Source organism: Anomalospiza imberbis, chromosome 2 (genome assembly GCF_031753505.1).
Source record: "Anomalospiza imberbis isolate Cuckoo-Finch-1a 21T00152 chromosome 2, ASM3175350v1, whole genome shotgun sequence".
Taxonomy (NCBI): domain Eukaryota; kingdom Metazoa; phylum Chordata; class Aves; order Passeriformes; family Viduidae; genus Anomalospiza; species Anomalospiza imberbis.
Window position 1 is genome coordinate 55,633,556 of NC_089682.1, and position 14,456 is coordinate 55,648,011.

The window sequence follows — 14,456 nt, forward strand, 5'->3', positions numbered from 1 at the left end:
CACAGTTAACAAGAAAGAGCAAATATGTATTTGAGAGGCTGTTCATTTTTATCTACAGCAGGAGCAAAGCCATCTCCCATCTGAAAAGTCACCAGTGGTACACTTCAAGTCAGAGGAAAACAGTCACGTTATAAGTGTGTCTGGCCAGCAGTGAGCAGGTACCACACAGAACTTCCTACAGTCACCACCCTCCTTTACCCATCTGGTAAAGGAGCAGATGTGCCCTTGCAGCTACTTCAAACTTTACAACAGCCCAGGGAAAAGGAGAGACAGAAGGGAAAGTAGCCCTGTGTGGGGGAGAGCAGTAAGGCTCCTCCACAGAGGCAGTAAGAATCATGCAAAACCTCTTTCACACAAGTTTTCATCCTTACCGTGTTGACAAAGTATGCAAAGTTAATGGAAACAATCAAATATTGCAGGGCGTATGCAGAAGCATTGTGGAACTACATAGTAAGGCACTATTTCCATATGGATGTATCTCTTACAGCACAGGCATTTTGAGACAAAGATTTCTGGGAGTTGTGTTTGCGTAATAACTGATGTACAAACTATCAGAAACCGATATGTAAAATTCTGTGGTTGCTGATTTCTGTATTATTTGTACAACTCATTCAATTCTTTATAATTTCAGTTCTCTCTATACACTGATAAACTTAAAATTTAGGCCCCAAACTGGCAATGACTGATGTGTCTTTTCAGTTTTCCTCATAGGGCAAATGGGTGCAGGTGGTTGGTAGGACCATACAGCTGTATTACGTTAGGCTGTAGAAAATAATTTATTTATCCAATTAAATTCTTTCTGATAGCAATAATATAAACTGTCTTAAGAGGTCTCAGACATCAGCTTTAGCAAGATGCTAACAGGAGACAATATGCCACAACAGAAAAGGTAGAAATTATGTATAAGTTGCCCCTAATAACAAATGGCCCAAACTCTACAGATAATGAAGTTTCTACACATTAATCAGGCACAAAGATATCACAAGGAGAAAGGGCTCAGTTTGAAAAAGACTGATACTAGAATTAAGACATTTTAAAATTTGTGAAGACTGTTGAACATGTCAAAAATAAATTTAAAACTAAGCAGGATTTTTGAAAAAGACTTCAAAAGTATTTCTAATACAAGACAAAAAATGAAGCACCTGTCAGAAATGCAAACTCACACACACACACTCACCTACGCACACACTGAAGGGGGGAGGCAACAGCAAAATTATGATGTTATTCTACAATACAAATTTGCAAGAAGGCATAACATATGCTGGCACATCTGAGTTCAAGTAGCATTCTTACCTGAAGTTCCTGGGTAGCAGATATAACAGATAGAAAAACAAATAGAAAGAATCTATGTAAAATCACTGCATCAAAGACATAATAGATAAACATTTGCCTACAATTTTAACAAATATTACCACAGAAACTTCAGTTCTACCTTTTAAGTCTGAAAATAACTATTTCTTGCTCTCACATCTTTAGGAAATTTCAAACAAGTATACCTTGTGGTCTGAGGATGATCCAAGCATCACTGGTCTGTTAAAATCATAAGCATTTTTTTGAAGGACTGATGTTTCTCTTGCTAGCTTTAGCTTTCTAACACTGATTTTTCATTTTTATGAATGTACCACACTCAGATATGATGTAAATGTTACAGTTTCAACTCAGTCATGAGAGAAGTAGCCTTTTACACAAGGTCTAAGTATATTTTTAAAACAGTAACAAGTCAAGTCTGAACTAAACTGTGGAACGCAATCCATAGCAATTTAAAAACCACTAAGTGAAACTCAACATTTTTAATTTTACTTCACATAAAGCTAGAGAAACTTGGTATCTGTATCTTGGTATCTTGGTAACTTAAGACTGTAAGGATATCAATTGATGTAGGTCTCAGTCTTGAAGCTGGCCACATGTATAAAAAAAACTTTGCAGAGTCACAGTCCATGAAAGTAAATTTACTTTAAAAGGAATCATTGTGCACAATTATATATACTCTCTATATAATTTTAACTGGTGGAGAGAAAGAAGAAATTCCTGAATTTCTGTGGCCAAAATATTATGAAGTGATCTTCAAAGTTGCATTCCTACGTCCTTGTAATACCTTGAAAGCATTTAAGACACAGAAATTACTGAAGCCAGTGTATTTTTGTCAAACAGCCTGGCATTATTGTTTTATCATTCATCCTTGTTTCGAACCTTGAAGCTTCTTCAATATTTGTCTAATGTACTTTCAACCATTGCTGCCAACTACCCTTTCAGGGTTGTTTTTGTTTGTTGTTTGGGATTTTTTTTGTTTGTTTGTTTTTTGGTTCTTGGTTTTTGTTTTTTTTTTTTTTTTTTTTTTCCCTTAGCAAAGTCATGGGCATCTGTGAGCTAAGACTACTAATTCCTGACTTGGAAAAATAAGGACTTTGGGACTTTTTTTTCCCATTCATTCATACTTTCTCTTAATTGGAAAAAAAAAATTCAAATGCACATGAGTTCACATCTGAGTGTTCTATTTACCTTAAAATTATTTTACTACTGTAATATAAATAGGTAGAAAAATGAATTTTTTTCCTGTACACATGTTCTTCGCAGGGCTAAGAGTGATGACTGAGAGAATTCATGTTAAAAACAAGTCCACAATTAAAACATCTGAGTCTTAAGTCCTTCAAAAGAACTAACAATTTCTGAACTTTTAAACAGCAACAAAATTGTTAGACTTGTTTGGCAACAGATATTAATTTTTGGTCTTTCCTGATCAAATAGAAAGAAATACCCCAAGTTTGATATTAGCAAAGTTAAAGGGTGTAGCCCCCAAAAATTTATCAGTTCTTCAAATTTTTCCCTTCAGCAGTTTCAGCTCAAGGTGAGCTGACAGCCTTGACCTGTCAAGACTTGATCAGGGATTCAAGATTTTGTTTAGCTCCTGCATGAAATGATGAAATCACAGACACCTCAGCAGAGTGGAAGGTACATCTCTAAGTGATTTCATCGGCAGTTGCAAGAATAACAGCAGCCTGAAGGCCTGAATTAATGCTTCAGAGGGTTCTGTATGAACCAACAGATTTGGAACAATTTCATTTTATACATTTTTAATCAGCAAATATATATATATATATATATATATATTCTTAACAATTTTGATCTTTACAAACTGTATTTAAAATAAGTTCACTTAAAAGTAAGTTCACCAAAAAGGTATTAGATCAGAGGCTTTCTTTTCCACTACCAGTTTTGCAGTATTTCCTAAAGCAGATTCAGAAAGGAAGGGTGTGGTAGTCTTTTTACTGTTACGCTACTGAAATAAACACTAAGTGAAGATCATAAATAATCTGAACTTAAAAGTACATTTATAGTTACACAGTTATAGTTTTATGTTACAAGAAGAGAAGTGTTTAGCAGAAGGAGTATAAAAGTATTTGAATAAAAAAGCTACTTCGGAGAAAATATACTGTACCTCCCCATCTTCCAGCTCAACATCTAGGAAGTCAAAGTCCCTAAAGACTCTGAATTGTTGTTCACTGTTTGAATCATCCATGTTCTCCTGCTCCCTTGTTCCGTCTTCTGAAGAGACCAAGCTCGTCTGGTGCTCAATCAGATCCAAATCACCACAGGAAGAAAAAATCACCTACAATTCAAAGGATTTCTTTTGTTACAAAGTGTTCCCTCTGGTTGTTTCTTCCTAAAAGCTGTAATTGCTTATTCAGAAGACAGTATTTCCAGTACACACCTAATTCCTTCACTGAGTATTTTTAGAACACTCTTTATTATTTATGTTGGACAGGTGCCTTCAGATTAAACTTGTACAAAGAAACAACTTCATACTGTGGGAACACATCCAAGAATATTACAGCTACCTCCTAAAGGCTGCAGACTGATGTTGCCTAGATGTTTGCACACATATATAGGAACAAAATTCAGAGAACATAGCAGAGAAAATACTGTCAAGGGGACGATACAATAAGTTCATTAAAAAAAACCCTCCAGTTAACAAGTTGTTAAAAATTTTGTCAAGATTAGAAAACATAACAAGCTATAATTTTTTCTTTCCTACTGAGTATACTTGTATCTGCAATTTAGTTGCACAAATTAAATAGTTCCTGTCTTGCAGAAACAAAGGACCTGCTCTCCATAATACAAGTGACATATACCATGTTCAAAAACATTCAGAAAATTTTCTTTTTTCTGTAGAAAATATTTAATTAATATTTTAAGAGCTTCCCACCCTGGCTGATCAATCACCCTTTTCCTGGCACCAGAACTAGTGTCTAATGGAAAAATCAGACACACACACCCTTTCCCCTCCCATTTTATTTCTGTAATATAACTTTTTACTTTATAAAGGCTCTGGATTGGTAATACAGAGGTTGTTATTCTCTACCCACTGAGATGGCATAAGTAAAACCTACAGCATCAGAGATTCTCACAGGAAAACCACACATAGCTCTCTTTAAGTGAAAGGGCCATCCACTCCCTGGTCCATATGCTGAGAAACACAGCCAGGACCAGTACAAAGGATAATGACAGTAATGGCTTCAAAACTGTGCAAATCTGGTCAGCAGCTCAGGGAAACACAGTTCTTCACTTTCAGCACTTAGGGCACAATGAAACAAAAAACTGGTCAATACAAGGCTACTTACTGAAGGGTTTTTACTCAGCCCAACTTCTTGACCACACAGAGAAAGGACATGCACCAGTTTTTCTTTTGTCCTTTTCTAGAAAACAAAATGTTTCTCAAGTGAGCATTTTTTAAACCACGCTTTCTCCCTGTGGCTAGAAACATACATTAGCAATTTTTAATTAGGAGGAACCAACCAAAAAATTAGTCATTAAATGCTCAAAGGATTGCTTTCAGAGCAACTATGCATCAAGAAAACATAAAAATAGCTGTTAATGATTATGCTGTTTATAATATTTAAATTAGTCTATAAATTCCATTGAGTGTATTAAGAAAACATTGGCTCATATGCATCACTTCAAAAAGACAGTTCAGAAGCCTAAAATTAAGCACAACCTTTTTTATTTTTTTTTTTTCCCAGAATTGGGCCTGAGTCACTGCTGTGTAACCTGCTATATCAAAAAAAGAGAAAAGAGCGAAAAATAAGTTTACTCTGCATAGCTTTATTTTAACTGGCAGATAAACAAAATCATTAAGGTAATCAAATATCACTTCTAAGAAAAATGTTCTTTTTATTGAATTTCCCCAGAAAACAACTTTAAAAGTTGCACAAGCTATCTACCCTTGCTAAAATCTGAACTCATGTGTCATGTTTACTTAAATCTGACCTAGACTTAAGAGGTCTGAAAGAGATGCATTTCCTGCAAGCTAAAAGAAAAACAGCTTTGGGATAGAAGATGGACATAACTCAGTCCATTTTTGAGTCCAAGAAAGACACTCAGCACACAGGGTCAGATGTTGTGCTGCCGCTGCCCCCAGGCTGCACAGGGCACAGAGGGCACAAGCATTTAAGGACCCAAGCATGTGTTAATTCAGCTGCTCTGACTGCAACTTGCTAATGAATAGTGGACTACCTACCTGAGAGTACTGAGGTCTCTTCCAGCTCACAGGAACAAGGACATTGGAATTAGATCCTGATGAGGTTGAAGAAGTGCTTCGGGTGACAGCCATTGCCCTGGGTTTACCATCTCGCCCAGAAGAACTCTGCAGCTCATCATACCGTCTCCCAATAATTGGAGTCTTAAACAGAAAGTAATTATTCAGTAGCACCCTGCTTCAGGATGAACTTTGAAGAGCCGTATTACCTCAGTTGGAGGAAAAGATTATTTTGAAGACCATTTACAGGGATAAGGAGTGCAGCAAATTTCACATCACTTGGTATGTTTCTTATTTTCCACTGTGAATGTCTGAGTAGCAACTGCCATACTTAGTAGCCAGAGCTTATGTTAATGGATAGATAATACTCAAAGCAACTGCCACACAAGTTCTTGACATAAGAACCAGCAAAAACACAAGAAAGCTTATGAAGTTAATTTCAAATCTGCACTTCTTGCATATTTGATTTTTTTTTTCCTAAGAGTGCTGAACATTTTGGCCCTTTTCCAACAGGTATTGAAATGCTTTCTTGGATTGACAATAAGATGCTCAGCATTTTCCAGAATTATGCTAACAGGAAAGCAAATAGTACCATATGCCTTTTTATGCTTGTATTTCCTTTTAACCTCATCAGCTGACTATTATCTATATGAAATAATCTATAATCTTGCAAACAATTCTTCAGGTTCTTAACAATAAAGGTACTAGGACCCACTGAGATCACTAGGACCATTCAGTTCTATAAAGTTACAAGGGTTTGCAGGATAAAGACTGCTGTAAGAGAGTCCAGTGAGAAGTCAGAATTAAGGTGTTAAGAAACAAAACTATAAGAAATACCTCTGAAATATCAAAATGAAACTCCAAAGTCTTCCCTGGTAGCTCCTTGGAGGCACTGTTCCATACTCGATGTATTTCCACTTTTGAAAGATCACTATGTTGATAGGAAGGTAGAACTAAACTGGCAGAACGAGAAACTACCAATTTCAGGATATTCAAGGCTTCTCTCCAGTGAATGCTCTAGAAATAATATATTAACTCAGCAAACAGAAAGTGAGATTCACACACATTCAAGATTATTTACATTTTACAGTTGTATTTGTTACCACACAATTAAAATGTAGAATTGGAATATACGTATTCTTTGTCTCTCTTGACAAGGTGTGTAATTGCAGAATAATTTAAACATCAGAGACCAAGACTTGCCTAAGCTGTCACTGTTAGGGAACTGGCCAACAAGCTGGGAGACCAGTGGATAAAGCCAACCTGGCAGAGGATTTAAAATCTTCTATCTGAATGTCTTATTTGGTATGAATAAATATAAGGGCCATAGCAGAATCCCCATTTAATAAAAAAGGTGACGACACAGGTTTTTACCTCTGTGAATTCCTAGTACTCCCATGTATTTTTCATTTGTCAAGATTTAGGCACAGAAGTCTCTGAAGAGAAGTGCTTATTCCACATCTCCCTTGTGCTAATAATTAAGGAATGGTCACTCAGGCTCTGAGTGGTATTAAGGTTGCTCCGAGGTACTCCCAAGGCTGAAGCCCAACCTTCCCCCACAGTAAACACACAGCCAGGCATCTTCTCTGGGGATGCACAGGCTACGAGACGTCAGGATGTTTTACAAACTTTGTACCACACTAGATACTTGCAGCCCTCCCTGCTAATCTAGTCTTAAATTCCTACACAGAAAATCAACTTAGGATAGTAAATGCTGCGAAGTTCCTATAGTAATATAAAAATGATATGCTATTTACCTGTACGTATTTTTCAATGGTTTTTAGCACTTCCATGTTAAACTGCTTCACAGGAATAGCCGACAGGTCCACATAACTAAGAAGACTGTAGATCATCTGTAAGAGGGACTGTTGCATACTAGGAAGGCCCTTTTCTAGTAGCTTTTAAAAGAAAAGTGAATATAACAAAATTTTGAGACATTTCTTCTTAAGTAAAAAGCTACTAATTTCACAAACAGCAATTGTACTTTTCATCTCTCTTCACTCACTGATTTTGCAATGCCATTTTACAAAAATTTCACAACTGATGATGATACAGGCATGAAGCAAAAAAGAGCTTAAGTTGGGAGCCAAATGCCAGCCTGTAATATTTTATATACGCCTGCCCTAACTTATCCAGAAAACACATTCAGCAGTTGAGTAAACTGGTAGGTAAAATTTACACTGTAATTGGGTAAGCACATCCAATAAAAACAGGGGAAGATCTTTTTATGTCTACATTTGCTGGAAGTCAGTGAGAAAAATGAAAACTTGCTGCAGAAACAAAACTACTGCTATTCAGACATCAATAAATATTTATCAAATATATTTCACTGCCAGTGCTCACTGGCTGTAAGTGCCAAAGAAGCATTTTCTGTTTAGGAGGAGGTGGAGTCCCTGGCCCCTATTACTGTAGAGAGTAATACAAAGAAGGGCTTTATCTAAATCCTGCTAAATCCTGGAATTTTCAGATACCTGAGTGTAGATCCTGGAATACCACAATGAACCTTGAAAATGCTCATAAATTTGTGTGACAATAATTCCAGAGGCAAACAGATAGCTGTGATTTGTTTGTATATGTGTGAAATATTTCAGCTGAGAATTTCCTGGCAAGCAGCATGTTCTTTCACTGGTGACAGGCATTGTCCCACCCCACAAATTTCAGAGGCAATCAAGTGTTTTCATTGGAGATTATCAGAGCCTCAATACTAGACACCATCCTCCCAATTCAGGCTGACAAAAAAGTTCTAACACTGGCTATTAGCATTATTGGATTCTAGAAAAAAAATTGCTTATAAAATCCCTAAGCTGCCTCCTGCCTTTCATCAGAGAAAAATTTCAATTCTTATCCAAGTGGACTTTAGTAATTTTTTAGATATCCTTCTAAAGATATAGAAGGATAAGTTGTCTCCTTTTATTGAATGAGAATGTTTCATGCCAGTGCAAGTGGAATCTATTTTATCCGGCTAAATATCTTCTAATTTCTTTCATCAGCAAAAGTGAGTAGCAATTAGTGATTCATAAAACAAAGCAAGCAAATTCCATTAACAGCAGAATAAAGGAAACTCATTATACTTATCTATTCCTCTACAAATAGACAGGAAAAATTTTTAAATTAAAGGTTTGGCAACCTGCTTCAGCCCTTAGACACTGTCAGCCCCTCAAATACCTTTATTGAAAATGTGCTTAGCAATTCTTCTTCAAAACTGGGTTACCGAGGGGTTTTTTGCCCTCTATTAGGATCTTGCAACAGAAAGGTTGATTCCTTGTTTGCAAATAGTTTATGTGATGCAGCACATCAGCCATTTTAGTGCAGGATTAGAAGAAAGTATCTGGATGACAGAATTTTTTTTGCTCTCTGAAAGAGGCTACAGCATCAGACAATCCCTTTTGGGATAGGAAAAGGGATTCTTGGGAAACAATGGGAATTTTGTGTCAAATGCTGTTAGAGGAACCTTATCTCTGAAAGTTTCTAATTTCCACTACAGTTTGTATAAATTTGTTGTCAAAAGTATTTGTTGAAACAGCTCTTGGCCCTCAAACCTGACTTGTTTGTGGACTGTGTCAGTTTTCACTTGCTCAGATGAATATATGTGGCGGTGGTAGTCCAAGGGAGTTCTTAAATACATCATGAATTTGCAGTAAGAAACAGTATTTCTGTTTTAAAAAATAGCATCCTTAACATGCCTTTAGTGCAATATGAATTCTGTTGCTGCTGGAAGTAAAAAAATAGCAGCAAGGTGGAGTTGTGGTAACAAATCATTTGGATAAGAGAATTCCAGGACAAAGAGTTTTCACTGTATTTTTAGAAAGAAATACAACTGTTCTCAGAATTTTTCTTTTTTTTGCACTCTTGTACATATGACCTGGTTTGAAGAACTGTGGATTCCTCTCTTGCTCTGTGTGGTAACTACTGGGGTCTTATCTGGGCTCAGGAATTCACATTGCATTAGCAACATTTGCCCTCTTCCCGAAGCAACAACTACCCCAGAACAAAGTGGAGAAGAGAGCCTTCTCCTTGAAGGGCTGCCTGAGCTGCTGGGGTGCTACCCCAGGGGACAATTCCCTTTGCCCCTCCCAATCTGACAGGAGGTATGAAGAGATACCCAGCTCTGAGGCAATGCCATGTAGTCAAACAAATGTTTTGAGGAAATAAAGAGGGCATTTAAAAAGCCATGTCTGAGAGATAAGCCATTACTCAGATTAATGCCTTACCTAGGGCTTTCTTCCCCTTGCAATACAGATGGTTTAGTTTCTACTGATTCTTTGGTTTTGAACAGGATATAAATGCTTATGTTTTTATCACCATCTAGCAAGGAGGAGGTGGAAAAATCTACCATAAACATATTACTATGCACTATGGATTCTTGTCCTTTATTCTCTATTAATAGCATTAGCTACTTAAGTTTGTACATGACCCTGGACTTAATGAGTCACCAATTTAACATGACCCATGCCAATTCAGATATGCTCCTAGAATAAGGGTGCTGGCATGATTAAAGTTTAAATTTCAAAAATTAATCTGCAAAAATCTAGCATAAAACTGAAGTAAGCTTTCCGTAATATGTTTGTATGGTGATCTGATTTTGGTTGTGGAGGTTAGAGTTCTATTAGAGCGCTACCGAATAGCAATTTTTCCTCATCTGTATATTGAGACCTCACAGTCGTTTTCTAGAAGAAATTATAATTTTTCATGAATGGAGAATATGTAAAACTAAATAAGGAGCACTACTTGTCACTCTGAGATTTGGATAATAACAGAGCTCAAATATTTTATTTTATGCTGGAATCATACTCCTTGATGACAAGCAATGATCTGCCATTGAATAGGTTAAATACAAAATTTTATCTGAATGGCAATAATTGAAACTTCTACTTTGTGCTGAGAGCATTTCTTTTCATGGTCTTAATTTTTGGTACAGTGTCTCCTTCTGAAGCTACACCTGTGTTTGGAAGGGTCACTGTTGCAATACAATTTCCTTTGGTATTCTTAAGCAGTGCCTGTCTCACGATTTCTCTTTGTCCCAAGTGCTGGGGACTGAACTAAGATTGTTAACTCGAGACTGTGTATGGCTTTAACATTCAAGTGCAGGTTGCCCAGTGGGGCTATTAATCTATTTGGCTTTACCAACTGACAGTATATCCCACAGCTGGTTTATAGAAGACTGGGGCACATTGTTTATCCTGGTCTGGGGATTAACTAGGAAGAAAAGAGGAAACATTCTGAAAGCTGGGAAAAAAAATATTCAAGGCCACAGCAGGCTGAATAAGATGGTTTATTGTCTTTTGCTACACCACCAGATTGACAGCTACTCTGTGCCCATATAAATATTCTCCAGACATGACTCAACAGAGCTGTACTCAATGTAAATACAGAGAAAGGAATCAGTGCTTACAACTCTGTCATACTGCTGCTGGTGGTGCTATGTGAGGAATGTGTTTTAATTACAGTATAAAACCTGCCTGGCTTGCTGTTGATACATTAGTTGGTGCCAATATACAGCAAGAGGGAGCCATGCAGAAAGGAGTCTCCACATGCACATCTCAACCCATTTCAAGGGGAGCAGGATCGGGAGCAATGGCCTTTGTGGAGGTGGTGCAGCACTAGTGACTGTACAGAGAGCACTGAAAGGAAATCAAGAGGGGCAACCTCTTTCCTAAGGCTGGGAAAGCAAAGGAGAAAGAATTTGAACACTTAAGTTTTTACAGCATTTCTTTGTTACAAGTATAGTTTTAATAGCATTTTTTATTAGGAATACAAGCTTCCACTGTGAAGAAGACACTTGACTCTGGAGGGTTCAATGTCATGAAGAGCTCTTCATTTGAAGAGCTAATAGCTCTCCGGAGTATCTGGATTTGAAAAGAGACAGAAAAACCTCAAGGTCCCGTTTCAGGTTCCTACAGGAACCTTCAATGGCTTTCACCATCACTAAAGATCATATGTGATTGTTTACTTAGAGCCTCCATGAGCAAGGTGAGGAAGCAGCTTGACATAGCAGGGCCTCGTTTGCTCTGAAGCCTTAAGTGAGCATGGGAGCAGCACCTGGCTTTTCAGATTCTTGCAAATTTTTAATAGTCAGTATCAGAGATGCCTGAGGGTTTTTAATAGATCATTTGGCAGATGCTAGTTAATTTATGTAGAGAGGTGGGTGTCAACCTCTTCTCCAGAGTACCAGTTGATAGTATAAGAGGAAATAGTCTCAAGTCAGGCCAGGGAAGGTTTAGATTGACTGTTTGGAAAAATTCCTTCAGGAAAACAGTTTCCCAGCATTGGAACAGGCTGCCCAGGAAAGGGGTGGACTCACCATTCCTGGAGATATTTAAAAGTTGTGTAAATGTGGCAGTGAGGGAAATGGTTTAGTGGTGGACTTGTGTTAGATTTGGGGTTAGACTTGATGACCTCAAAGGTCTTTTCCAGCCTAAAAATGATTCTGTGAATACAGAACTGTCTTCTCCCTGAACAAGAGGGGAGACTGAAGGCAACTTAGCAGGAAAGGCATAGATCTGAAAACCCTGTATTAAGATGCTGTCCTGGAAGTGATCTGACAGTGGGAATGGCAATATCAAGCAGCTTTGTGCTGAAGAGCAGAACTGAACCTTGGAGCCCCAGTAAAAGCACTGCATCAGCACTATACTCCATAGGTGAAAAATGTTAGGAGTAAGCAATGAACACGGGGAAACCTTTGCAGCAAGATGATCCCATTCAGTATTAGAGGAATGCATACAAATTTGTATCAAGAACCAGATCCTCATATAGCAGATGGTATCTTATTATGCTGGAAAACCCACTGTGGAGTTAGTCTTCTGATTTTCCCCAATGGGATCTAAATAAATGTCCAGTTTCCTCTCTCTTTCACAGTGGAAAATCCAACTGGCTGATGAAGGAATATGCTTTAAGGTATATCAGCTTTTGTTTTAGTGTTAAATATTGTTTTTCTGAAGTAATTATGGTTTTTTCTGCCAAATTCTGCTTGTATTTTTTAATTATAAATAACAGATGCAGAGGTCCCAGTAATTTGCTGGCACACTTCATCTCTTTGGGCTGCTGGGCAACAGAGAAGTTAGAACAGTGAAAAGTTTTTGAAAACTTACCTCGGCCAGATATGTAACCATACTCAAAGTAATATCAGCAAATGCTTCATGAAGGTAACGGCAAACCACATTTACCCAGGTAACGCAGTCCCTTGTATAGCTGTGTGTTTTATAAAGAGTCATGACATGTGCAAGATTTGATAGCTTGGGATTCTTCTCCTCCAAACAAACCTAATTAAATATAAACATCAAAACATATCAAGAACAAGGCAACTGCATTTACAGGGTTTGAGGATGTACAAAACAGCAAATGATTTTGATACCTGAGCAATCCTTTCGGCTATATCTTTACAAAACTGGTTTGGGCTGTCAAAATGCTGAATTAAATGGGGCAGGAGACACAAAACATTCAGTGGAAATCCTAGAACAAGAAAATACAGAACAAAAATACAAAACATATATTCTGGACAGCAAGAGCCGCAGTGATCTTTAAATTGGTGTTTCATGGGAGGTCACAGTTTCAATATTACATTAGCCATAAACTCACAGAGACCGTGGTCAAGCTGGTCATACCACGGGCCATACCACATTTGTAATAGAGGGGCCTTAATTTGAAAATTCAGTATGTCATTTAGGCAACAATACTCTTGTAAAGCATGAGCCTATTTCTGCAAACACTACTGCACATTTCTGCTAGAGATAATTTTTATCTTTTCCACTTAACTGGCTTATTGACAGTCTTAACCAGTGGCATTTTTACTACAGCTGCTAAAACACAAAAAGAAATTCAGTGAGTATTGATTAATAAACAACTGTTCTGGTCAGCTGCCAGGCACAGCTTCCACTGTTTTATATTGTTCAAGATAATAATAATGCACCAAGTTCCAGGTGCTGTAATTAGCTTAAGTGCAGTTTGGAACTGGGATTCAGATCTTCTGCACCAACTCATAGCTCAAAGTGGTTGATGAAATACCTGCAGCAGCTGTAACAGAGAAATATAACAAAAGCTGCTGTAGTTCAGGTGGGAGCTTAGAAGTCAACTAATTATATCTGGACACAATCTGGTTTTTGAAAAGAAAGGATTTGTTCTATGAAAATAATTTTCTAACCATTAATTCCCTCTCCTTATACACAATTAAACAAGTTGCTGAAATTAGGATCATCGTTTCCCTACTCTTCCTTTGTATTCAGGGAAAAGGAAAGATACCTCCAGATAGTACTGTCATAGTAATTCAATGTGGGAATTGCCCAACCAAAGCCTGGAACACAGGCACCACACACAGGTGCTTAGAGATGGGCTGGCTGTTCATGGCATTCATTCCGTTACTCTGTGTCTAGGCTTGTTACAACTAAGTTGTAAAGCCTGGACATTTGTCTTAGTATCTGTGCTTCCGACCAAAAGAGAGGAGCAAAAATCTAGAACAATGCAGAAATTCTCCTCAAGAAATATAATTAAGAAGTAGCCACAGCTTCAGCTAAATAATGGGGAATTTCAAAATGCTATCTTATTTCCCTATAACCCAGGCCTCTCTCCTCACTCACTATTGTGCTATTGTAGTTTATCTGGAATGTACAAGAGTTTTTGATATTTATAGAGAAAATACCACGAAACACTAATTTAAAATCAAGCAGTTTGACATAGTCTGAAAACAATTGAACAGAAAAACTGACCAAAGTAGGTAATGGAATTTTTGACAGTATCTCCTTACATGTTTACTTTGTCACCAATCTGAAACTTTATATGATGCTAAAGACCTAGAAATGAAATGCTAAATAATACATGATTTCTCTCCTCCATAACCTTATTGTGTATTGGATTCACTTTCTAGAAACAGATAATTATTTCTACGAAATTTCAAAAAAAGCTCACCCAGCTCAAAGCAAAAGTACATTAT

General features: G+C 37.3%; 1 protein-coding gene across 2 annotated transcripts in view; it reads right to left on the reverse strand.

The window, feature by feature from the left end:
* FRY (FRY microtubule binding protein) overlaps positions 1–14,456 on the reverse strand; it is a 182,343-nt gene that overhangs the window by 27,520 nt on the left and 140,367 nt on the right. For both annotated transcript variants that reach the window (XM_068181162.1, XM_068181161.1), the window contains 7 exons: positions 12,885–12,982; positions 12,622–12,792; positions 7,291–7,431; positions 6,371–6,550; positions 5,516–5,677; positions 4,620–4,694; positions 3,437–3,607 (listed from right to left, as the gene is read on the reverse strand). In XM_068181162.1, coding sequence (XP_068037263.1) covers positions 3,437–3,607; positions 4,620–4,694; positions 5,516–5,677; positions 6,371–6,550; positions 7,291–7,431; positions 12,622–12,792; positions 12,885–12,982 — 998 coding nt within the window. The remainder of the gene's footprint in view (positions 1–3,436; positions 3,608–4,619; positions 4,695–5,515; positions 5,678–6,370; positions 6,551–7,290; positions 7,432–12,621; positions 12,793–12,884; positions 12,983–14,456) is intronic.